At 39.7% G+C, this 27,551-nt stretch overlaps 3 protein-coding genes across 3 annotated transcripts in view; 2 read left to right on the top strand and 1 right to left on the bottom strand.

The window, feature by feature from the left end:
* LOC311077565 (uncharacterized protein) overlaps nt 1-10,163 on the top strand; it is a 166,518-nt gene extending 156,355 nt beyond the window's left edge. The window contains exon 17 of the mRNA XM_084106092.1: nt 9,631-10,163. Within this exon, the coding sequence (XP_083962218.1) occupies nt 9,631-9,665 (35 nt within the window). The 3' untranslated portion in view covers nt 9,666-10,163. The remainder of the gene's footprint in view (nt 1-9,630) is intronic.
* Nucleotides 1-27,551, bottom strand: part of LOC311077572 (polymeric immunoglobulin receptor-like) — an 80,679-nt gene that overhangs the window by 35,504 nt on the left and 17,624 nt on the right. The window lies entirely within an intron of this gene.
* On the top strand, nt 16,411-26,636 carry LOC311077570 (polymeric immunoglobulin receptor-like). The gene is made up of 11 exons (XM_084106099.1): nt 16,411-16,673; nt 16,772-17,086; nt 17,634-17,984; nt 18,097-18,405; nt 18,500-18,814; nt 18,895-19,197; nt 19,266-19,568; nt 25,539-25,571; nt 25,723-25,818; nt 25,917-25,963; nt 26,066-26,636. Exons 1-11 carry the CDS (start codon nt 16,622-16,624, stop codon nt 26,426-26,428), a joined length of 2,487 nt encoding a protein of 828 aa, XP_083962225.1. The 5' UTR covers nt 16,411-16,621; the 3' UTR covers nt 26,429-26,636.

Genomic DNA, 27,551 nt, shown 5'->3' with positions numbered 1-27,551 from the left:
TTAGTTATTAATATGTACGGCTACAACTCCAATGCAGAAAATTCACGACTACTTAACTTGATAGAAAGTAAAATGAAACACTGGTTGTCTAAATTTCCTAGTGCATATGTTATTGTTGGAGGGGATTTTAACATCACTCTTAATAACCTAATTGATCGCTGGCCCCCTGGTAAGGATTCTTCGATAACTAAGCAACTAAATATGTTTTTAGATAGATACGATTTAGTAGATATTTGGAGGGAAAAATTTCCAGATGATTCAGGATTCACTTGGTCCAACAAGAATCTTAGTAGCTGCTCGCGCATTGATTTCTGGTTGATATCAAAGGACTTAAATAAAGAAGATATCTCAGTTTCTGTTCACCCGACTCCTTTGTCAGACCATAAAGCAATTATGATACAAATAAATTTTTTCGCAGTAGACAAGGGAATCAGAACGTCTTATTGGAAGCTCAATAACTCATATTTAAAAATTAAAACTGTTAAGATAGAAATTAATCGCTTACTTGATTGCTATCTAAAGAAAGCTATTTCAGAAAATTCTTATTCGATTAATTGGGAGTTATTTAAGCATGAATCCTCAAAATTTCTAAGGTCTTTTAGTAGTTCCTATATTCGGGCTGGAAGGGCAGAGGAGGATAATGTTATTTCAAGCATTTCTTCTATTATGGAAAAGGGGTTAAATACACTTACAAATGAAGATCAGTTAAGTCTGGCAGAATTACAGAACAAATTAGACGAGATCTATAAAAGGAAAGCTGAGGGCGCTTTTATTCGCTCCAGAAAGAAATGGCTCGAGGAGGGGGAGCAGAATTCTGCTTACTTTTTCCGCTTGGAAAAACAACGTGCTAATTACAATACTATACACCAAATCAGTATTAATGGCACCGTTACCTCTGATTCGAAGTTGATTTCTAAATTCTGCTCAATGTTCTATAGTAAGCTTTATACCTCTAATTATTCTGAACAATCAACATCCTCCTTTTTTGCCTCTCTAGACAAATCTAAGGGTATACTACCAGAAGATAAAGATCTTTGTGACAAACCTCTAAGTATTAAAGAAATAACAGATTCAATTGCTCGATTAAAAAATAATAAATCTCCTGGGACGGATGGGCTTACTGGAGAATTTTATAAGTGCTTTGCCCCAAAACTGGCGCCGTTTTTATTTAACGTATTTAATGAAAGTATTTCCGTTGGCCAGCTTCCACCAAGCTTAAATCAGGGTCTTATTACTTTGATACCGAAACCAAAAAAGGATTTATTATTTATTGATAATTGGCGTCCTATTTGCCTTCTAAACAACGACTATAAAATACTTGCGTGTATTTTTGCTGAGAGAATTAAGACCGTCCTAGACTCGATTATTGATCAAACACAATCTGGTTTCATGAAGAACAGACATATTTCCAATAATATTAGATTAGTTTTAGATGTTCTTGATTATTCTCATCTGATTTCGGATCAAAGTTATATTTTATTTTTGGATTTCTGCAAAGCATTTGATACTCTTGAGCACAAATTTATTTTTCTTAGTCTGGAAAGATTTGGTTTTGGCCCTTTTTTTTGTGATGCAATTAGAACTTTATATTGTAATGCCAACAGTTCAATTAAATTAAAACATGGGACTTCTTCTAGATTTGATGTTAAAAGGGGTATACGTCAAGGTTGTCCTATATCTCCCTATTTGTTTTTATTAGCAGCTCAACTCTTAGTAGACCATATTAAGCAAAGCAACCTTGTAGGTGTCTCAATTGCAGGCAGGGAGGTGATCATCAGCCAGTTGGCTGATGACACCACTCTCTTCTTAAAAAATAGTGATCAAGTTGCAGTAGCGTTAGGGGTAATTGATGCATTCTCTAAAGCTTCTGGTTTATTCCTTAACATATCTAAGTGTGAGTTATTACCTATTACAGAGTGTGATATTTCATCCATTTGTAATATTCCTGTTAGAGAAAAAGTAACGTATTTAGGAGTTGTTATAACTAAGAATCAAGCTACACGATGTTCCGAAAATTTTATTCCTGCTATTGACAAAACCCGTAAAAAACTCAACCAGTGGCTCCAAAGAAATATTTCATTAAAAGGAAGGGTCTTGCTTACTAAAGCTGAAGGGTTATCTAGATTAACATATGCAGCAATAGCTTTATATTTGGACAATAAAACTTGTAAAATGATAGACAATCTTTTATTCAATTTTGTTTGGAGGAATCGTACTCACTATATTAAAAAAACTGTTGTAATGAACACGTATGAAAATGGAGGTCTAAATTTTCTAGATTTTAAAACGTTAAATTACACTTTTAAAATTAATTGGATGAAACACTTCCTAAAATGCCCCTCTTCAATTTGGAACTTTATCCCAAATTATATATTTTCCCAGCTGGGTGGTCTTCAGTTTCTGTCGTTATGCAATTATAACATTGAGAAATTACCTGGAAAGCTCTCTTCATTCCACAAACAAATGCTTCTGGCTTGGTCTCTTATTTATAAACACAACTTTTCCCCACATTCATATTTCATATGGAACAATCATAATATTCTCTATAAAAACAAGTCTTTATTTTTTCAAAACTGGCATGATAACAATATTACGTTAGTACGTGATCTTTTTAATGATGATGGATGTCTTTATACATATGGCGAATTCCTGAAAAAATTTAATTTTCCTGTCACGCCTAGAGAATTTGCCATCGTTTTCGATGCTATTCCCACAGGTGTTATTGCATTATTTAGAGGTCTGGATAGGACTTTGTTTACCACACCACCTATTTTTGATCCCACTCAAACAATGGTGGGCAAGATTTGCTTAGTTCCGTATTCTAGCAATAGGTCCATTCGTGCTCTCTTTCAGAAAGATATTATTACCAAACCTTATGTAATTACCTATTGGAGCAATTTTGTGGATATTGTGGACTGGAGAAAAGTTTGGTTATTGCCACATAAATACCTTATAGTAAATAAAGTCAGAGAAGTCTCATTTAAATTAATTCATAGATTCTATCCAGTGAAAAGTTACCTAAAAAAATTTAAACCTGACATTGATATAAAATGTGATTTCTGTAATGCACAAGATGAAACTACTGTACACTTGTTTTGGGACTGTAGCTATACCAAAATGTTCTGGAAGAACTTTTGTAGGTATATTATTGATTTTGTGTACCCTCATTTCTCCTTATTTTGGAAACATGTTGTATTTGGTTTTATTAATACGGAGAAAAACTTTGAGAAAGAATTTTACTTTATAAATCTTTTACTTCTCCTAGCAAAATTTCATATTCATAAATGTAAGTTTTCCAGTCATAAGCCATTATTCAAAGTTTTTCTCAACGAATTCCATCAATACATTCAAACGCTTTCTGTTTCAGAGAAGAACAAAGCAAGGAAAACATTGTCTTGTTGTGCTCTCTTAAAAATCCCCCTTTAAATTTAAATTTTGTCGCATCATACTATCCTATCATGCTCTAATTGTTTGTATCTCCTTTATTTAATTGCTTATCTTTTCTTGTATCCTCATTATTGTAATTTTTGTCCAATTTTTTATTATTTTTTTATTTCTTTATTCTTCTCTCCTCTGGTGTATGTTCCGTTTCATGTTATCATGTTGTTAATGTAATATTTGTTGACTTTTGTTTCTCTATATCTTATTAAAAAAAAAAAAAAAAAAAAAAAAAACTTTGACAAGAAAAAAAAAAAAAAAAAAAAAAAAAAAAAAAAAAAGAGAGATATAATAGGGCTGGACAATAATTCAATATCAATATATATATATATATATATATATATATATATATATATATATATATCGCAATATAATCTTTTTCAATAATGGTGATATGATTTTTAAACACATTTCCGATATTTCAATAGACATTACAGGCATGGGCTACGTTTACGTTTTCATTTTTACTGCGTGATAAATATAAGCAGCACGGCACACAACGGCCAGGAATTTCTGGCCCGTCGAATACCTTGGTCCAAAGCGGGCCAGCTCGGGCTAGAGGAGTGGTTACGAACAGAGGCGGAGTTTACCTGAGCCGGAGACGGCAGCGCCGGATGATTCTGTCAGCTAACATCAGCATTAAAGACTTTTAAAATAGTTTACCTCAAAACTCACTTTCATGTTTGATTGCCTTCTGTTTGTGATCCGATGTGGATTCTGATCACCGTATAAGGTAGAAATATTTATACCCGATGCAAAAGACTATGCACGCTAACCATTACCATAGTAAACAAGCTGCCGTCCTTGTTTTATTGTCCAGTCCAGAATGTTGCTATGGTTACTGCCATGTCAATCATAATTTCAGGAGTTCATAATTCTGTACACACACACACAGAGCGATCCGTCCACTCCCGGATATAGTGTGTATAATGTGAGGGAGTTGTTTGCACAGACTGTTTAACTGAACATTATTGACAGATTATAAAATGAATAATTAATAGAGACCTGTTGTAATGAGCGCCAAATTACAACAGAGGGCAGCAAAACATCATGATACTGTTCCATCTATAGATATATATAGTGGGGAGAACAAGTATTTGATATTCTGCCGATTTTGCAGATTTTCCTACTTACAAAGCATGTAGAGGTCTGTAATTTTTATCATAGGTACACTTCAACTGTGAGAGACGGAATCTAAAACAAAAATCCAGAAAATCACATTGTATGATTTTTAAATAATTAATTTGCATTTTATTGCATGATATAAGTATTTGATCACCTACCAACCAGTAAGAATTCCGGCTCTCACAGACCTGTTAGTTTTTCTTTAAGAAGCCCTCCTGTTCTCCACTCATTACCTGTATTAACTGCACCTGTTTGAACTCGTTACCTGTATATAATACACCTGTCCACACACTCAATCAAACAGACTCCAACCTCTCCACAATGGCCAAGACCAGAGAGCTGTGTAAGGACATCAGGGATAAAATTGTAGACCTGCACAAGGCTGGGATGGGCTACAGGACAATAGGCAAGCAGCTTGGTGAGAAGGCAACAACTGTTGGCGCAATTATTAGAAAATGGAAGAAGTTCAAGATGAAGTTCAAGGAGGTCAATCTCCCTCGGTCTGGGGCACCATGCAAGATCTCACCTCGTGGGGCATCAATGATCATGAGGAAGGTGAGGGATCAGCCCAGAACTACACGGCAGGACCTGGTCAATGACCTGAAGAGTCTCAAAGAAAACCATTAGTAACACACTACGCCGTCATGGATTAAAATCCTGCAGTGAACGCAAGGTCCCCCTGCTCAAGCCAGCGCATGTCCAAGCCCGTCTGAAGTTTGCCAATGACCATCTGGATGATCCAGAGGAGGAAGGGGAGAAGGTCATGTGGTCTGATGAGACAAAAATAGAGCTTTTTGGTCTAATCTCCACTCGCCGTGTTTGGAGGAAGAAGAATGATGAGTACAACCCCAAGAACACCATCCCAACCCTGAAGCATGGAGGTGGAAACATCATTCTTTGGGAATGCTTTTCTGCAAAGGGGACAGGACGACTGCACCGTATTGAGGGGAGGATTGATGGGGCCATGTATCGCGAGATCTTGGCCAACAACCTCCTTCCCTCAGTAAGAGCACTGAAGATGGGTCGTGGCTGGGTCTTCCAGCATGACAACGACCCGAAACACACAGCCAGGGCAACTAAGGAGTGGCTCCGTAAGAAGCATCTCAAGGTCCTTGAGCGGCCTAGCCAGTCTCCAGACCTGAACCCAATAGAAAATCTTTGGAGGGAGCTGAAAGTCCGTATTGCCCAGCGACAGCCCCGAAACCTGAAGGATCTGGAGAAGGTCTGTATGGAGGAGTGGGCCAAAATCCCTGCTGCAGTGTGTGCAAACCTGGTCAGGAACTACAGGAAACATATGATCTCTGTAATTGCAAACAAAGGTTTCTGTACCAAATATTAAGTTCTGCTTTCCTGATGTATCAAATACTTATGTCATGCAATAAAATGCAAATTAATTACTTAAAAATCATACAATATGATTTTCTGGATTTTTGTTTTAGATTCCGTCACTCACAGTTGAAGAGTACATATGATAAAAATGACAGACTTCTACATGCTTTGTAAGTGGGAAAACCTGCAAAATCGGCAGTGTATCAAATACTTGTTCTCCCCAATACAGTATATACTGTATATAGATGCCTCATTAGCGGCTATTTCTATGGGCCTCTATGCGTAAAATGGCCGCCATTTTGTAATTGTCAAAGCCAGTCTATTCACCTTATTTTTAACGGAAATATGGACACAGCCAGTTGACGTTTTTTTGTGCGAGACTTCCGGTCAGGCACTTCCGGTCACTGGCTAGCTAACTCACTTTTCACCGTAGCGGTTAATCAAACAAGTCTTCGTAACAACTAACTCATCGTTATGACTTCGAGGATGACCGGGATTGTTTGTGCAGTTAGAGGTTGTCATAATAACTGGTACAAAAGAAAGATTTACTTGGAGCAGGAGTGTTTTAACCATCGAACGCGTACGAGAGCTGCATGTAATTGCGAGGCGCCCTACGACCTTTACCCCCCGCCGAAGAATGAGGAATCCCTTCGCCTGTGGTTAAAAGCTTTAAATTTGAAGAAACCACCGAATCGACCGTATGTTTGTTCTTTTCGTTTTCGTGAACACAAGGCCTGATCTGGCAAATACATGTTTTAGTAATGAAAATTATATACATAAAAAAATCTCAAACTTGACTTTTGACCACTATTTTAAAGTTACTGTACTCTGCCTTTGTATTGTCAGTAAAAAGTGAGAAGTCATGCCATGGCAAAAGGCAGTAACTTCCACATTATCAATATTTGGTTTCTGATCACCATTAACAAAATCATTATAGTAACACCTATACAATCTAGTGATCATGGCATTTATTTTGTATAATTTACAATTATTTATAGCCATCTACTTATTGCTATTCTGCCAGCTAGATGCATGAGTGTTTCAACCAGGTCCGGTACCCGAACTGGGTGAGGCGGGGCTTTAGTTCTTTGTTGTATTCATCTGCTACGGCATGTGTAACATTTTCTGTCAACTCTGCATGATCCTTTACGATCGATATCGTCGTTAGTTAGCCCAGGGAAGCGATGAAACGGAAGTGGCGCACAAAAAAACGGAAATTGGACCCATATTTACTACCGCATTCGAAAATAAGGCGAATAAATGAATATCTATATCTGCAACAGACCTCAGCAAATAATTTTGCTAAACTAACACAAGGCGAAGGCATCAGCTAACACAACACAAGTTTAAACCCCTGTAATATTGAGTAAATACATATACAAACACAAACTAACATATTCTCACGTGTGAAATGTTATCCCATTTCTTTGAGAGTTTAAATCTTGGGTGTTTTTGCAATGTTGTAGCATCACTGATTCTTACTGTGAGTGTCGACACATTGACCGTTCTAAGATGGCTGGTGCGCGACATGTCTGGAGTGGTCGAATGTGTAATCTACGTATACATATCTATGGTTCTCTTACGAGAGGTTCTCTTGTACTGCGTAATATCTTACGCTATGGGGAAAAGTCTCTTTTCCGCGAGATACTGAAGCCAAAAAATTATCCATAATTTTGTATTAATGCAAAACGCGTTGCAGCAGCGCGCAGACATAGGCAAGATGGCTCGCGTGCCTATTGGCTGCTCTGCAGCAACTGCACCAGCCTATCGAGCGAGGCCCTCATGACGTCAGATCCAATGATCCATCATCGTCACGTCCCGCCGAAGCGGGTGTGGCCAGGGCCTATAAATCAGGCTCGACGAGGCTGGATGAGCTGATTTTTCATCTCTTCAGCGAAGCTCACGCATTGCTGGATCCCGAGAGGAAGAAGCCGCGCCATCGAGAAAAGCTTCTGCGGGACGAGCCACTGCATCTGAAGCCGCTGGTCGACAACTCGCCGCCTTCAGTCGCCGTTCCTGCTACGCTATCCGGCATATAATATCCTTTTTCTCTGCTTGTGTGTGTGTGTTTGCCGGCACGACTCATTTTTGATCTAAAAGAGCTAGCGTCTTTTTCAAGATGCCTCGTTCCTTCTGCGGCTCGTGCCGAGCCCCACTCAGCGACAGAGACCGCCATGTCATCTGTGTTTCCTGCCTGGGTGAAGACCACGCAGCTCTCACTGATGGCAGCTGCCCTTACTGCGAGCTTCTGCCTATGGTGTCTCTGAGGACTCGCCTGGTGGCTTTCACCGAGACTGCGCCCCCACCCGCTACGGTGCCGCGCCGTAAAAAGCGCCGGGCTCAGCGGGTTCCGGAACCTCCTCCAACCCGCGAAAGCTCGCCGGTTCGCCCGCCAGCTTCGCCGCACGCTTCGCTCGGGTCTCTCCCTGACGGACAGCGGCCGCCGTCTGCCGCCGCTTCCCTCATAGATGACGACGAGGAAGCTGCATCTGTGGAGGATGACAGCTGCTCTCTCCTGGCCTCGGGCAGTGAGGATTGGGCGGGCTCTGTGGACCCCATCCTTCTGCTCGTGAATCTTCCGGGAAGAGAGCCAGCATCGAGTCAGAGCTGATGCGTCTGCTCGCGCAGGCCGTCGCGAGCCTCGGCCTTGAGTGATCGTCGCCCGAGGAGCCTGCACACAACCGACTGGATGGATGCTTCCTTAAAGGGCAACGCGCTTCGCCATCTTCAAGACCCGCGCCCTTTCTTCCTGAGCTTCACGAAGAAGTCGCGAAGTCTTGGAGAGCCCCTTTCTCAGCTAGAGTGCGTACCTCTGTCTCTGCTGCATTCTCTGTGCTGGACGGTGCGAAAGACAGAGGATACCTTTCCATTCCCCCTGTGGAAGAGGCTTTAGCAGCGCATCTTTGCCCGCCCTCTGCTGGACGGTGGGCTAAGACAGCGCTGCCGTCTAAAGCCTGTCGCATGACTTCAGTCTTGCACAGCCGCGCTTATACCGCCGCTGGGCAGGCTGCCTCTGTGATGCACTCAATGGCCATCCTCCAGATCTTCCAGGCCGACCTGCTACGTAAGTTCGACGAGGAAGGACTGGAAGCTATCAGCGTGCCAGACTTAAGGAGAGCCACGGACCTCGCGCTTCGTGCCACTAAGTCTGCTGCACAGGCTGTTGGGCGGATTATGGCTTCTCTCACTGTGGCAGAGAGGCATCTTTGGCTGACGCTCTCTGAGATGTCGGAGACAGAGCGCACCGCGTTCCTTGACGCTCCCATGTCATCTGCTGGCCTGTTCGGATCTTCTGTCAAAGATTTCGCAGAAAGATTCGCTGAGGTACAGAAAAAGTCTCAAGCCATGAAGCATTTTCTGCCGAAACACTCCAGCTCTACAGCAAGCCGCCCGAAGCAGCCGCCTGCTCGTAACGCGAAGCCATCGCATCCGCCCACTGCCGTCGCTTCACAGCGTCGACAGACCAGAGACCGCGCTCTCGTTCTACTAGCCGCCGCCCCCCGCCGCGTGGGCCCCGGCCTAGGATTGAGATAAATGTTATCTTTCAGATACTTGAAACGACTAATTCTATGCTCACAATACTGTCCTCTGTTACATGTCCTGCATGAATGGAATTAAATGAGAATTGAATTAATTAAAAATGATCCATTTCTGTGATTAAAAAGGTCAATACTATATTTCATTTTATACACAATAATGCCTGTTATCCTCAGACTAAATGCTCTTTTGTTAATGTAGCTACCTGGACGACTTGGCAGATGCAGGAAGACTGAGGGTCTCCTCGTCAGCATCAACATCTACAGCAGCCAAGAGCACAGTGGGACAGCAGATCCTGATAAATGAGCAAGGAAAGTGCTCTGTGCAAACAGGGGCAGGCCCCAACTCAGATTCAGCTTTGAACACTGTGGATCTAGTCAAGATGCAGTGTGACTGTGGATTATATGATAAGGGAAATGTATGCACACATATTGTATCAGCATACACTGAAGCACAGAAATGTATTGATATTGCACAGCTACGTGCTGACATGGCTAGAGATATTGTTGCCAAAAAACAGTACCACGTTGATGGTGATTTCATCATTGTTCACCCCACTGATATAAGTGCCACAGTAGTGACCTGTACACTACAGTGAAGAGGGCACACACAGTGGCCTTCAATCGTTTTGGCATTGTGTCAAGAAAACGAAAAATCATGCACTTCATGCTTATCGCCAGCGGATAGAGCAAGCCAAACGAGAGCTTTACAAAAAGCGCAAAACAAGAAGATACAAGCGCTAAATAATAATAATAAACAGATTTAACCAAAAAATATTGTTTAATTGCATTTTTTGCAGTGATTTAACAGTGAACAGTACAGTACAGTGAACAGTTTGCAGCACATAGTGTAATTGTGTCAGAAATAGTGTCAAAATTCAAATTTCTAGAGCCCTTGCTTTTGCAACAAGGCACTCTCTGATGATCTGAAACACAACCTGGCATACTTGGGATCCAAGTGTGTGTGTGACCTTTGAGCCCATGTTGACGCCCAACACTTGTTCGATTATGTCGAGTTCAGCTCTGTAAACAAACAAAAGAAATCTCTAAGACAAGTTACATTATATACAGTCATGGGCGTAAATCTCATCTAACAGTAGGGGGGGGGGCAATAAACAAAATTTCTGAAAAGCAATTTTTGAAGGGGACACAAATAATACAGCCACAATTATACTTGTAAAGGATTTGTGTACACAGCGGAAAGCCTTAATACTATCATTAGTGTAGCATGGAGACTGTATCATTACCCTTCTTTTCAGTGTTTCTCTTGATTCAATGAAAAAGCTAACTAAATTAACTAAAATATTCTTCTTTAAAACCATTAATTTATTTTTAAGTAGTTTACAATCAAGCCACAAAAACAACTTAAAACATAATGACTAATTTTGAAAAAGTGTCCCCATATAAAAGAAATACAATGCTTTTGTAACAAATAAATGTTTTAAGTTATAGTTATATAGGTTATATACTTGGCGCTATGGTGTAGGCCTACTGAAAAAAGATCTGATGTCAGTCTTTAACGTCACATTTCTAAATATGAGTTAGGTTCTAGTTTCACCATTTTATAATTATAAAATGATCTTGCATCCTCCACATAAATATTAGGTTTCGTCTGGGACAGAGGATATATATTTAACTGATCGGCCACTTAACTTCATATTGAGCAAAACACAACTGTAGATCTTCAATATTAACCCTAATATCAGTTCACACACATAACGTTAGGCTTATCGTCGTGTAAACGTTAGTTGTAGTGGGTGCATTCAAGCTAGGTAACGTTACATTATATTACACTAACATAGTGAACTTTGTCACTAATGTATTAATTACTCAGCATCATTTCTATTTAAGAAAAGAAAAACTTCATCCGATGTTTAATGTGAATAAAATAGCCTTGAACCGCCTACTTACTACATTCCTGTCAGTACCCGATGTGTGAGTCAAGCGCAAATCCTGCATAGATCCTGAGTGGACCAAACCACTGTGAGGCAAGGGAGGGGGAACTCAAATGTTTCTAAACTTAAAAAGCATTTTTCGGGGTTTGTATTGTTTTACTTCTTACACAGATATTTTAAGTATACATCATGTTATTTACAATACACAGCATTGGTTTAATGATATTTCTAGGCGGGACAACCCTTAGATGGGAGGGGTCCTGACCCCCCTGGGATTTACGCCCTTGTATACAGTACAATTACGAATTGAGTGAAAGCACTGGCATAACAATATTATGCCAATTCAGAAGGAGAAAGATTTATATGCATAGATATCTGTATGCATATTTTACCTCAAGTCAAAATCCTCTCTTCTGCAGCCTCGCTCGGCCAGCTGCTGGCCTATGATTTTGAAGGGTATTTCCTTGGGCAAATATTCTAGGTCTTTAGCAAGACCTTGGCACTCCTCTGTGACACAAAAGGAGCCAATGAGTAAATGAGACATTAACATGTTACTAATGTAGTTTATATTTTAGTTACTAAACAGTTTGCATTTTGTTAAACTGTATGGCCATTTGCATTTGTTTGCCTATGCCTCATTCATTCACCTAGGCTACTTATGCCTCCAACATGGCTGACATTCTAAAACTTGCAGTTCTACAACCTTTGGTGGGAACACCTAATTCAATAATAAGGGGATCTGTTTAAATGTAGGCTACACCTTTAAGAAATCGCCTAGTTCTGACTGCATATATGTTACCTTCAACTAGTTTGGTGCACATTGTAGTGTTTGAGCCATACGGACTCAGCTGCACCCCTGCCTCTTTCAATTCCCTCACAAGCTCCTTTTTTTCCCCTTTGCCTTCCTCAAATAAGTCACCATGAGGTGACCAGAGAACTTTTCTGGTGCAGAGCATCTCCTCTGCTGCTCCTCTACTGAAACAAAGTGCCTGTGCAATGATAACACATCATTTTTTGTGAACATCAAAAACCAACATATCTGTAGACAAAAATCACCTATAAAACCATGAGGCTTAAGTGAACAACATCATATTGTTTGACAGATAAGCCATTACTCATTACTCTACTCTACATAGTTTGTAGTTTTGCATTAGTTGCATTAGGCACATAACACACATGTTCTACTGATGTTATCTGCACTCTTGCCTCTATCAAGTCAATTTGTCATATAAAAAGGCACACCCACCCAACCCAACTCTAGTTGTAGCATTACCAACCTTTTAGCTTTCTTTGAAGACGCCACCTTCAACAGGCTGTCCACATAGAATCCATCTTCAATAAAGAATACATACACATGTTGTTAAATGTCATTTCAGTTCAGTGTCATTTCAATGTTAATAATGAAATATTTATTGGCACCCCTGTTGAAATTAGAGAGAAGAGTGGTGCGCACATCCAAAAAAATCAATTGTATCAAAGTAGAAGAGGTGGTCTGCCCCCTGTTTATGCTCCAAAAGGAAATGTATTTACTTGAAAACAACCCAACGTTTCAATCCCATTGGATCTTCATTAGGCATTAAAACACGGGGGGAGACGGCCTATATCACATGACTGCACACTCACGTTCAAGTAGTCTTTGTACATCTGAATGTGTGCATGAGAAGAGGCGTGCGCAGCTGCTTCGTGTGTACGCAAGCTTTGTACATAAGTCCCATGCTCTTTTTAAATGCAGATACTAGAGATGATTAATACTACAGGAATGAGACGTGGAATCGTGCATATACGTCAGCTGAATTGGAAATTGAGCTGTTGTTCCAACTGTCGATCGCGGAGGCTACCTGTGCCTCTAAGAACCAATTGGGCAAACTGTACAGCCAATCAGACCAATGATACCAAAGACATTGGGCTTAACATGAGCATAGAACCAGTCTTGGTATCCATGCTGACCTGTAGAGCAAAATCCAAATAGCTCGCAGGGCAACATTATAATAATAAAGCTTCATTGCAGACACGGGTCCATATAACACCACATAAAGTATAAATAGTATAGTGTATTCTGCTCCTTCTATACTCACTCGGACTACAAAATATCTTAATTGAGCCCAACTTTGTATATGTGTGCCAGCAAGTTAACAATCAGTCCATCCTATCCACCTTAAATGTATAGATATAATATAAAAGTACAGTATCATAATATTATATACCCTTTTTCTCCTCCTCCTCCTCCTCCTCCTCCTCCTCTTCCTCTGCATCATTTGCACGTAACAGACAGGAAGTCAAATTGACACATTCAAATTTTATAAATAAAAATGATGATCCTGTATAACTCAACAGAACTAATTAATTGTTTGCCTGCAACAACCTCCACCTTCGTTTTTGCTACTATTAACACATGAAAAAAACAAACAAAGGGTGTGTGTGTAACTCTGAATAAAATCTCAGAAATACATGTTTTACCTTCAACTGCCTCTGCAGTCTCCGTCTCAGCTGTTTCTGCCTCTGTTAATACATGAAAAGAATCTACATTGGAAATACGTGACATATTCTCAAATTCACCTTTAACAGGGGTGCCTACAAATTTGTTGGGCGCTGTATGAAACATTACATTGCTAGTGTAATGTAACATGCATAAATAGAATATAAAATACAGTATGTCTAGCCACTGCAATCCAACTAACATCAGTAACAACGCTGGGGCCAACTAAGAGTAGCCTCCGTAAACAAACCCGTTTGTGTGTGTGTTGTCCTACCTGGTTTTGGACTCTTTTCTGTAGAGCAGAATGAGCATGTCTCCTGCAAAAGATTTTGCATGATAAATAGTTATGCCAAGTACACATCAAGCGATTCTTTTGTCACAGACCAGTCATGGGAGTCATTCAAATGAAGTCCCAGTCCCTGATGAGGTGGAGTTTGGGTTATCAACACATCATGACACTTCACATGTGACCCCTCGTCATCACAGATTTAACTGCCGATTCACTCACCCAAGGATTATGTTAATGACTCCCTAGACCAATCTGTGACAAAAGAATCGTCTGCTGTGTACTTGGCTTTAATCTGACAGCGGAATGTTGCTTTAGATAAAATATCATTAGCACTTGCCTTCTTCTTCCCTGACATCTTCTTGTAGCAGACTGTACAAATGCCTGAACTATCTGAAAAAAACAAATGCTTTGTATAATACAATGATATTTTGGATAACACAAACACATTAAAAGCAACCATAACCTTCACATATTTCAAGAGCCATAACCAGTCCAAAGTATGACATCTTCCGAATTTACTAGTTAAAGCTACCACTCCAAATCATCAGTGACTTGAACTTAATGCAGGGAGCGACAGGTAGCCAGCAGAGCTCAATAAGGAGCACCCATACCGTACAAATGTATACTACTTACCAAGGGACTTAAACAACAAAGTCCCAAGTCTACCGCTCTTGGGAGATGGGGAGGCATTGGAGGTGACCTTGTTGTCCCTGGAGGATCATTTCTGCAAACTAAAAGAGCAACAGAAAGTCTATTTTAATGAAATAACATCACTTATAATATCTGAACCTTATAGAGCAGGCAACAAATTGTGGTAAAAAATGTCACTTTGGGAAAGGGACTATTACAAGAGAAAATGATGGTGCTCATTTAATAATTATACTATCATGACTCCTGTATCATATGCTGAAGGTAGCACTGTGTCCATGTCCAAGATCCATTAATATTTGATCTGCAACTTTCATTCAAAATTGCTCTAGTTAAAGTGAAAACTAAAAATATCTATATCTTCAAAAGACAACAGAAACATTATGCAGAAAATGACCAAATTGTACCATTATTGAGAACACTCCACATGACACAGAGTCATTTTGCAAGTCATGGTCCCTGTTTATGAACTTCCAGGGCCTTTGGCAGCCTCTGCTAGCAGCAAATAAGCTGAAAGATTAGAGAATATAATTATGAAGGAGATCTCTTATGAGGCTTCATACTGTGTTGAAAATCATTGAAACTTTTAAAATGCCAAGCACTAACAGCTCAAACAACACAAATGAGAATGGCACGACAGCAACAATAATGATAACTAATGTGTGATGCTATTTTCGGGACCGATCTGAGAGCAACTCTGAGTAAGGAAAAGACAAAAACTTTCATCTTAGTAAGGAGGCGGGGTTGACACCGTTGCTATGTATGACACAATCTTTTGAAGACTGTGATTGAAAAATTACCGAAAATTACACGTCATCCAGTATTTTATATCTTTAACACACTCTGTCAATTTAGTGTTTTCATCTGGTCGTGATGAAATATATAATTGAGTGTCATCAGCATAACAGTGGAAATTAATTCCATGTTTTCTTATAATATTACCAAGTGGCAGCATATATATCGAGAATAGCAGAGGGCCTAACACAGATCCCTGCGGCACTCCATAGTTTACTGACGTTATCTTCGATTTTTCCCCATTTAAACAGACAAAATGGTAGCGGTCTGAAAAGTACGATCTAAACCAGCTTAATGCCTTAATAATGTGGGATCCACAAATAGATCGTAATAAATTACATGCAAATGACACTTTCCCCCATTCTTAAGACAAGCCTTAAGCCTAGTCCCAGACTAAAATGCCTGTTTTAAAAGAAACTTGCGCTGGCATATCTTAAAATATGTCACTGTCGTTGTTTTGTCTCGAGATGCACATCAGCAAAGTTTTTTTTTTTCTAAGGCACATTTATAAAAGCTACTTAAATGTCCTAATTTAACCAAGGCCTAAGCGTGGCCTAATCTAAACCCTGTCTGTGAAACCAGGCCTAGAAGTGCTCTTATATCAGGAGTAATCTCTTAGAGATCTTTCACAACATCTAAAGCACATTAGATTCTCACAGTGTGTCTGTATGCCCTCTTACCGGAAATACTGTCATGTTTAAAGATGACTGAGGTCTACTAAAACTGTTTCACACACGTCAGTTTCTCTGTGGTTTTCATGATCAATGCAGGATGAAGTCTTTACACTCTTCTGTCACTCTTAATGTGTATGTTTATATTAATATACGGATGTGTCCTCTATCATCTGTGTTTCTCTGCTTATCTTTCACACACCTCAACACTCTCCGCCCTGTTAACAGTGCAGATCTGGGTGGAACCGTTAGAGAATAAGGAAGAAGAAACGTGAGAAAGACTGACGGAGGATCTGTGTACTTCTAATGATAGTGACTTACATCGCATTCAAGAAACACATTTGATCAGTTCTTGCTTTCACTGGATCGGGATCGGATCTGGTTTTTCTCTGGATATCTGAGACTGAAGTCAATCTGGAATGAAGGCTGCCATCATCATCTTCATCTTCATCACCCTCTGCCTGATCTCAGGTCAGTTCTTCACTGCTCAGTCTGGGTCAAATAATATACTATATTACCCAGATTGATGATATATAATAACCCAGAGCAAATGAACTTGTGTTTGGCAGGTCAAGTACTTTGTTTCAGAGTGGTTGGATGCACTGGAGGGAGTTTAATGTTCAAGTGCATGTACAAGAACAAGAGCAAGACTAATGATCAACATAAAGTGAAGTATTTCTGCAGAGACAGGCGCTGTAAGACGGGCATCAGTACTGATGTTCAGAGTCGATGGGTTTATAACGGGAGATTCGCTCTGTATGATGATGAAAACAGCAGATTCTTCACAGTGTTTATCAGGAACATCAGCAGAGAGGATAATGGGAAATATACATGTGGAAACAGTCAGACATGGAGTCATTATGTTACGTTAGTGGAGAAGAAAGGTATGTGTGACACTTTATAACTTCCTACAGCAATTATTTATTATAATATTAAAGGTGCAGTACGGAAGATTTTGAGTAAAAATGAAAAAATAAAATAAAATAAAAATAATAATAATTAATAAATAAAAAATGATTCAAAATGGTCAGATTATAATAATAATCCATAGTTTGAGCTGTCAGGTTGGATTATGCAGGGAAAATGTCAGTTTTATGTTGTATGTCATTCTTCTTTGTGTGTTCATGTTTCCTCTGTAAAAAGAAAAAAATATATGTAACTTCCCTGTTCAAATTACATTTTCAGATGTGTGTTTTTCTGTCAGTATGTCTTTACGTAGGATGTAACGACTCTGATCTCAGGCAACTATAAATATACCTAAAAACAACCACAATACACATTAAAAGGAAAACACTGCAAGGATCATGACATTGTATGTTTCACACAGAGATGGCGATAGAGAGGCCAAAGTTCCCTAGTGCACCTTTAATAACACTAATAATATTTTAGATTTAAGTTCATGTCTCAAGGTTTTGTTGAAATCATTTTCAGAGTCTCGTTGTGGAAAGTCTGTTATCCTGGACGGGTATCTTGGACAAAAGACGATCACTTTCCGCTGTGAATATGATGAGAAGTTTAAAACACACACCAAAGTTTTCTACAGACTGAACGAGGATCCTGTCCATGTTCTGAAGAGCTCACGATCATCACAATCATCTGAGGAGAAGTTCAGTCTGTCTGACAGTCATGAAGATCATTTTACTGTGACCATTAGAGATATTTCTGCAGCGGACGGTGGAGTTTATTTATGTGGAGTGGAGAGAGGCGAATCAGATCTTCGACCTTCAGATCAGTCAATTACTCACATAACCTTCATTAAAGAGATTCAGCTGAATGTTTATGGTGAGTTTAGTTTCTTTTTAACTAAAGAATTCTTACAGCTCTAAATAAGGAATGTAAATCCCTCCTGACTTTTAATGATGTAATAAATCCACATATAAATCTCATTTTGCAGGTAAAATCACGTCTGTCCAGGTTCAGGCCTACTCCAGTAAATCAGTCTTCATCACGTGTAAATTTCCACAAAAATTCAAAGGAAACAAGAAGTTTATCCAGAAAGATCCACCACAGAAGAAGATCTTCGTTGAAGAACAGAATCAGTGGGTTCGTCATGATAAAGTGCACATGTATGATGATTCCAGTGAAGGACGTTTGAAGGTTTTCATCAGTAATTTAACCGCGGCTGATGAAGCGACGTACAGATGTGGAGTGAATATCCCTGATCATGATCTGTTCACTGAGATTAAACTGACAGTAAATCAAGGTAAAGAGCTTCTGGGAGGACCTTCATTTTAGAGACTTAAAATAAGAAAGATAGCTTTTTTATATTGTATATTTTTCATTGTTTTTGTGAATAGTTGATAATTTTCCTGCATCAAGCAAAGCATCTGCTATTATTGGTGAAAGTGTGAAACTCACCTGCAATTTCCCCAAGAAACACGACGAGACCTTCACACACATCTGCAAAGAGAACAAGGAGAAGATCTGTGAAAGCATCAGTTCATCAGAGAAGAAACGCTTTGAGTTTTCTGCCGGTCCAGCAGGAGTTTTCACAGTGAGCATCAGTAATGTGAGCGTGAGAGATGCTGGAGTTTACTGGTGTGGAGCCGAAACCAGAGACACACATCTGACTTCTGTCTCGCTCACCAATCAACATCAACTCACTCCAACTCGTACGTACAGTGACCATAAATCAAATACCATATGCATATATTACAGCATATAAATACTTCTCCTTTTCTTTGACTATTAGTGCCTCCAGTGGTCGGACGTGAAGGAGATTCATCTGAGATCAAATGCCCTTATGATGGAAACCATTCAACAGAAGTAAAGCATCTTTGTAAAGGAAAGTGTTTCACTAAAGATGCTCAACATATCATTCAATCCGATGAAGCCCATGTTAATAAACCAAAAATTTCAGTAAAGGACGACACTGAACTCAATCTCTTCACTGTGACCTTGAGTGACCTGAGAGCAGAGGATGCTGGGATATACTGGTGTGCAGTGGAAGGAGCGTTTAACCTTCCCATTGAGCTCATGATCGTCCTGAAAGATGGTGAGAGTGTTTTCTGGGGAACATCTCAATGTTTTCTGTCATCATCCTCATGTGTTTGTTCTCTCCAGCGCTCTTCACTCATGAAGCGTCTGTCGGAGGATCGGTGTCCATCAGCTGTAAGAACATCAGGAGTCAAACACAGAGGCTTTTCTGCAGAGGAGATCAGCCCAACATCTGTGTCCGAGACGGAGTTCGTGTTTCATCCGATACGAGAACAAACGGCCGATTCTCTCTGACGGACGAAACCTCAGCTGGAGTCTTTACTGTGAACATCAGCAATCTGACAGAAGAGGATTCTGGGAAATACTGGTGCGCAGAGGAGACTTCTGGGTCGTTCGTATTCACTGAAGTTCATCTGAATTTGACTGAAGGTAAAACATCTTTCAGCACAATGGTGACCACAAAAACGCAGACATACCAGAAATCTTTTTAATTTCCAAAATAATAGAAAATTAAACACTAACAAATCTCCCCCTATATTAATATTGAGCAAAACACATTAAATAACTCTTAAAGGGCACCTATTATGCAAAATTCACTTTTACATGGTGTTTGAACATAAATGTGTGTTGGCAGTGTGTGAGCAAAACCACCCTAGAATGATAAAAATCCACCCAGTGTTTTTTTTACAATCTCAGTAAATCTTAAGCACTGTCTCAGAATGAGCTGTTCTCAGATTCGGCGCAATGTGACGTAGAATTGAGCAGGCCCCTCCCACGACTGTTGAGTGACACTTCAGTTTGAGCCTAGACCCGCCCTGAGTGAGCTGGACACAGAGTCCGCCATTGTTCGAAGCTGGAGCCACTGTAGACAAGAATGTCTTCTAAGCGATTGAGGTGTGTTGTTGTTGGATGTAAGAATGAACATAGCAGTCTTCATTTACTCCCGTTGTTACTCGAGGATGGATCTGTACTGTTTGTGATCCAGCTTACAGTCTCCGGAGCGACAGGCCTTACGTTACTGACCACGGCAGAAATGAAAGTGAGAGCGCGCTCTTTATGACAGCTCATCGAGTCATTTTACGGATATAAGGTTTACCAGTTTATTTAGCACCCACTGAGAAGGTGTGTATATATTTGTTTACTGTTAGTTGTAACGAGTGTTTTGTGTACGTCGCGGTGTATGTTGTTGATAATGAAAGGGAGAGAGAGCGCGAGAGTTTATGGATAAGACTTTAATGCTCACTTCTTATGTGTTTATTCAGGTCTTACAGTGATTCTCTGGAGTAAAACTAACGCTCATCTTTTGTGTGATGTACAATAAACTTATTTTGGTCATCATTCGGACGGGGTTTGCTACAGCAGGTTTGTATTAATAGCATAGACTGTAAAAAAAAAATATGTGTGGCACGATGGTGAGGCGGAGAGCAAGATGATAACCAAGATAAGCAAAAGCTCACGTGAAGATACTCAAAGTCTTAACTGTAGCCAACTACGCCACCTAGGGACTTTCACCCCAGGATATACTAGTACTCAGAAAATCTAAACCCCAGGTTCGTTCCTTCCAGAGAGGACTGAGACAATTCTGCCAATTAAAACAATTTTTATTTTATTAGAATATAATGCACATGACAGTCACTAATAAGTACCTTCAATACATTTACCTTTTACATACCGACACATACAAAAAAAACAAAAAAAAAGGTACTTAAAATGAAAAATAAAGATTTAAACACTACGGGCAGCACTTGGGTCATCAAAAGACACTAACAGGGAAAGAGAATCCTGCCCCGCCTCAAACAGTAATCGCTCACTACAACCAACCACTCACACTGGTGTTGCACACTAGAAAGGGAATGAGAAACTCATACTCAAGTGTTAAACACTACACCCCAAAAAAAAGAGAGGCGGGCAAAGTACACTTTTATAACCATTGGCCACAGGAGACCCAAGCGCTTACATTAATTACAAATAACAGAAAATACCACAAAACAAGAACATTAATGAAAATAAAACAACATTCAAAATAAAAACAGCAGCGTAATCCGGGGCCGTGCGTCTTGGCATTAAAGAGAAGCTTACACCGCTCAGAGCTGGAAGCAAGCCTGTTACGCACGTCCCTCCGACCTGCACGCACACACAGCGGTGAAATTTACTTTTTTTATAAACATGAAACGATCCACCAGAAAAGAGATCATACTCACTGCGTTCACAATGATTCTAACACGACTGTACAGGTTCTCGCTGCACTCAAATTGTGTAGTGACTGCAGGACACAAACTTTAAATTACACACTAATATTATAAAATCACATTCCATATTCCACTCATTCACATACCTGATCTAACAATGAGCAGAATAAATGCCCCGAACCACACGACTCCACTAGGAACAGGCAACCAGAATGCAAAAAGTAACATCCCCAGCCATATGAAGGCTGCATTTTTATTTAGAGCGTAATCATGGTAATTAGTCACCAGCCGGTTACCTGACACCACTAACTCTACTGGGCAAATAATTCAGTTCTCCACTAGGGGGAGGAACAAAGGGAAATACCCAATCTGCTACATATGGACAAAGCGTCTGTGACGTCACCCATAGACTTTCTGAAGAACGGGTTTGAAGCCGTTTATGGGGGGTATGGGCGGCGCCATCTTGGGAAATCTTGGGAAATCCTAACCCCGCCCACCTTCTGACACAGCACGCGTCACTCAGCTCGCTCTGCTACTCCAGTTATCTGTGTGTATATTTTAGGCAACGAAATATGTTATAAAACACCATACTAACTCCTTTCGTTTTCATTTAAAGAAATCTTAAACATTATAGCCACACAAATGTGATTCAGGCAACGCATATTGATTATATTCAACTGCACATAACGTTTGCCTATTTATGACAAAACAAAATATAAAACACAAACCTGCCTCTTTTCATTTTAAATATAATATACAAATATTAAACATTTTATGGTCCAGGCAATATGTGCATTTGTACTAAACAACAGATTTTGCAGTAAACAACATTACAGATCATATTCGTTGTATTAAAATTTAAAATGACAAAACTCAACCCAGTCTCTTTTTGTTAAATTTCACTTTTATCAATATTAGCCATTATAAAAGTATAAGTAAAAGGTATAAGAAGCTATACAAATAAAGCAAACAATTCAGTCAAACATACAAAGTCAGCGCTCTAGTCTAACCATACAACGGTAAAGTTAAATAGCTTATAAAGTTATGAAACTTCCCCTCAGCCAAAACGATTGGCCAGGGAACAAATTATAGATTCACAAGACCAAAAATCGCCCATTAGATATACACAAGACGAATTATATCTCATGTTTAACCACTACAGAGACGCCAGAGTCCGCGGCATTGGCGGCAAACGTCAGAACGTCTAGCCGAGGAAAGGTTGCTCCAGGCGGGGTACATGAGCGCCGAGCGCCCGGTCATCGCTGGATCAACTGGATAAAATTTTCATAAATCTTTAAATAAACCACAGATTTGAGCTTTAAACAACTACATTCTCGCCTGAAAAACTCTTAAAACTACATTTCATGATACAGAAACAGTAGTATTATATGTCAACTGTATTAAAAAATGGCGCTTCTTATGTTGTCATTCTCTGTGGCGCTGCCTTGTCAGCTTGTCATCTTCATTCCTTCCTATACCCACTAACATTTCCCTTAGTTTCAGATAACATAAGCTAGCCAAACTGAGCCAAAGCTTCTGGCCTGGTTGCAAAGTAGTTGTAGAGTTTCTGACTGCATCAATAATACATACGATGGGCTAGCTATATATTAAATGTTCTAGCCTAAAAATGTTAGACGAGCTTTCTTCCAACTTACCTTCTCCATCATTCACGACGTGTGTTCGTGCGATGTTGTTGGTTACCTAGTAACGAACGTACGGTGGCCGAGAATGCTCCGTGTGTTCGCGCATCTATGTTGCCTATTAACGAACGCAATCTGGCCGAGATACGTGCTGGCGGCGGGAAACTTCACTTTGTGTGCCCGCGCCTCGCATACAACGTTATATATAAAGCTTGCAGGACAACTTGGTTGGCATTGCCTTTTCAGCGTGAGAAATAGACAGTGTGGCGTGAGAGCGTGTGAACTGGTTGAATTGCGTGTGTCTCACGGCCAATGTGTGAGACTTGAGAACCCTGCCTGTGCAGTGATATACTGTTAGCAGATGTCCCAACACCAGACACATTTACATGTTTCCTTCCCAGTCAACACGTGGGATCATGATCACAGTGACATCACACCATTCTCATACGGCAGGGATGGGCAAACTCGGTCCTGGAGGGCCACTGTCCTGCAGAGTTTAGCTCCAACCCTGATAAACTCTCCTGTCTGTAGCTTTCTAGTAATCCTGAAGACATTGATCAGCTGGTTCAGGTGTGTTTGATTAGGCACACCTAATCAATCAATATTATGCTAATGTGTCAATGTGTCAATCAGACTTAAAGCCACACATCCTGAAATCAACTGCAAATAAAAGAAGACAATAAATCTCTCAAAGCAAAGCACTAGCCTATATAAATAAATGTGACTTGAAACGAAACGAGTCACATGGGCACTTTTATGGCTTTTTTTGTCCTTTTGGGAGCTTGACTAGTTGCTGTCTGCTTTCAATGTACAGAAAATATTCTTCAGATAATCACATTTGTGTTCCACAGTAGAGGTCGACCGATATGGGTTTTTTCAGGCCGATGACGATCTTTTGAAATCCGGGTCGGCCAATGGCCGATAAATGCTGCCGATTTATTTTGGCCGATATTTGGCCGATTATGTGCTTGTTTTTAAACTCTATTTGAGAGATAAAATGTAACACAAATAATTACTTAAGATAGACAAGATTTCTCAACAAAAACATTTATTGAACACTTGACCAATCTGCACTTGTACAAAAGACAAAAAGACCTTGAGATATGTTTGGTAATTGTACCTGAATGAATTGAAAATTAATTTGCTACATTTCAGATTAATATATTTGTTTTCCTTAATTTTAATAAACAGTAACTTAAACAATTTGCAGTTTGAATGATGTCTTGTATAAACAAAATGACGGAGTATGTTTTTATGTTTCCACTATTCGATCGCATCCGTGCCTCACACACACACACACACACAAATATAAGTAAACACTTTGCGACTTTAAACACACGCGACTTTTCGATCGCGCCCGCGCCTCTCTCTCTCTCTCTCTCACACACACAACATATTCCAGCATTGCAATCTTTACATCGCAGCCTGCTTCAGAGCTAAGGCGGAGCTACAGATTAGGTGTCCCTAAAGAACCCGCGTATCTAACGGTAGTTCCGCATTACATGAATTTGCACGTGAGTTTTATTTATTTTTATACCGTGTATTCTCCGTGTAAATTTATACACCGAACCGTGACGCCCGTACCGTTTCGGTTCATTACGAATACATGTACCGTTCCACCCCAGTCTACAGTGAAATACAGTCACACATTACACTGTTTGGCCAGCATTTTAACCGTGTTTAATCCAGCTACTAGCTAACGGTATGCTAAAGTTAGCTGCTGACTAGCGCCACGTGCAGCGAAGCGATTTTTCTGTTATTCTAACGTCCGTTTTCAGAGCATCCAAGAGAAGCACAGGCATAACAGTAGCACCGAAATGAATCACAGAAATCCGCGTTGATATTCGGTCCGGTAGATAACGGTCGTTAAGGCACCAGTGCCGTATTAGCACTGGGTCTGTCTGTAGCTACCCAACCCTAGCAACGACGACGCTAGCAAAGCAAAGCCAGTCCTTCACTAGCCTATTATAGTGCATTGGTCTCTTTTTTATTACTTATTTTCTCTGCATTGAGTGACAACCCTCTCAAATATAAGACACTCAAACAGAACAAATAAAAGTTTCAGATTCACTGTCTGTAATTGCAAAATTCTTGCTTATTTATTGTGACATGATAGCAACTCTTCTGCTGTGCTAATGCAACCTCAACTACGCTATCAATATCCAAAGTAGCCGAACGTCATGTCACCTATTCATATTTTTTCTCGAAGTTGGCAGTAACATATTAAAAGTTTTTAATTAAATATAAAGGAGTTTTCTCCAAGGAACTTAGCTTCTTCCTTAGGCACTGGATGAGGTCTGCTCACTCTGCTGGAGAATGACTCTAGGCGCAGCGTGCGTCGAACACGTGTTCCACAACAACAACAACACTAGGCTGCCCACAGATGCGCCCGCCTAATAATCGGCTTGATACACTTGGATATTGGCCGATGCCGATTATGTTAAAAAAATGCAAAAAAACGGCAGATTAATCGGTCGACCCCTATTCCACAGATGATCTGAGTAAATAATGACTGAATTTGTTCCTCTACTAAATTTGACCATCGGCGCTCTATGATTGTGTATTTTCAGAAACAACGACATCCCAGGATGAAGGAAAGTCTGGTAAGATCCAACCGATCTGTTGCTCAGTTTGAGTTGAAAGTGATCTTATGATATATATAAGTGATGGATGTGCAGCATGTGTAAGAATACTTGTACATGATGTCATAATCTCACCTTGTTTCTCTGTGAAAATCCCTTTGTGTGATTTCAGTTTCCTCTGTGATAGTTGCGGTTTCTGTGGGTTTGATCCTGCTGGCTGTGTGTTTAGTGCTCATGTTGCTCAAAATAAAATACAGCTGTAAACATGGTGAGACACACACACACACACACACATTTAGTACATCTGAGTGTGTCGCCCTCTCCTGTTCTGAAATACACATACAGATGTGGCTCTTGTTCACACAGGCATCATTTCATCATCAGACAGAAGAGAGACCGGAGATCATGAAATGGTGAGTTTCAGAACTGATCTGTGCTTCATGATGTCAGATAAGCATGTTTGCTGTACCTTTAAACTGAGACTTCATGTTTGGGGGATTTGGCTTCTCTTACAGGGTCAAGACTCAGATCCCACATCAACTCCTCTATATTCGACAGTCCAGTTACCCACAATCCCCTCTGATTCACATAATCCACTTTATTCGACAGGCCAGTTACCCACAATCCCCTCTGATTCACAGAATCCACTTTACTTGTCAGTCCAGTTACCCACAATCCCCTCTGATTCACAGAATCCACTTTACTCGTCAGTCCAGTTACCCACAATCCCCTCTGACAGGGTCCTTTACGCATCTGTCAGTTTCCAGAAGCATGAAGAGTCTCTCAGTGACGCTACAGTCTCCTTCAGTAAGAACGAGATTCACTCTGATTATGCATCTGTCAAACACAGCAACACACCAAACTATACTTACCATTAGAGTTGTTTTTTACTCAAATCTAGAACCGTGTCAGTCACTGAGAATAATGACTGAAATAATCATTCAGTGTCATTGAACAGGTTATGGATCAGTTATTAGAACAGGTTATGGATCAGTTATTAGAACAGGTTATGGATCAGTTATTAGAACAGGTTATGGATCAGTTATTAAAACAGGTTATGGATCAGTTATTAGAACAGGTTATGGATCAGTTATTAGAACAGGTTGGATCAGTTATTTGAACAGGTTATGGATCAGTTATTAGAACAGGTTATGGATCAGTTATTTGAACAGGTTATGGATCAGTTATTAGAACAGGTTATGGATCAGTTATTAGAACAGGTTATGGATCAGTTATTAGATCAGTTTATGGATCAGTTATTAGAACAGGTTATGGATCAGTTATTAGATCAGTTTATGGATCAGTTATTAGAACAGGTTATGGATCAGTTATTAGAACAGGTTATGGATCAGTTATTAGAACAGGTTGGATCAGTTATTAGAACAGGTTATGGATCAGTTATTAGAACAGGTTATGGATCAGTTATTTGAACAGGTTATGGATCAGTTATTAGAACAGGTTATGGATCAGTTATTAGAACAGGTTATGGATCAGTTATTAGAACAGGTTATGGATCAGTTATTAGATCAGTTTATGGATCAGTTATTAGAACAGGTTATGGATCAGTTATTAGATCAGTTTATGGATCAGTTATTAGAACAGGTTATGGATCAGTTATTAGAACAGGTTATGGATCAGTTATTAGATCAGTTTATGGATCAGTTATTAGAACAGGTTATGGATCAGTTATTAGAACAGGTTATGGATCAGTTATTTGAACAGGTTATGGATCAGTTATTAGAACAGGTTATGGATCAGTTATTAGAACAGGTTATGGATCAGTTATTAGAACAGGTTATGGATCAGTTATTAGATCAGTTTCTGGATCAGTTATTTAAACAGGTTATGGATCAGTTATTAGATCAGTTTCTGGATCAGTTATTTAAACAGGTTATGGATCAGTTATTAGAACAGGTTATGGATCAGTTATTTGAACAGGTTATGGATCAGTTATTTGAACAGGTTATGGATCAGTTATTAGAACAGGTTATGGATCAGTTA

This window comes from Abramis brama (assembly GCF_963993115.1).
Source record: "Abramis brama genome assembly, chromosome: 2".
NCBI classification, from domain to species: domain Eukaryota; kingdom Metazoa; phylum Chordata; class Actinopteri; order Cypriniformes; family Leuciscidae; genus Abramis; species Abramis brama.
This window is presented reverse-complemented; position numbering and strand designations above follow the sequence as displayed.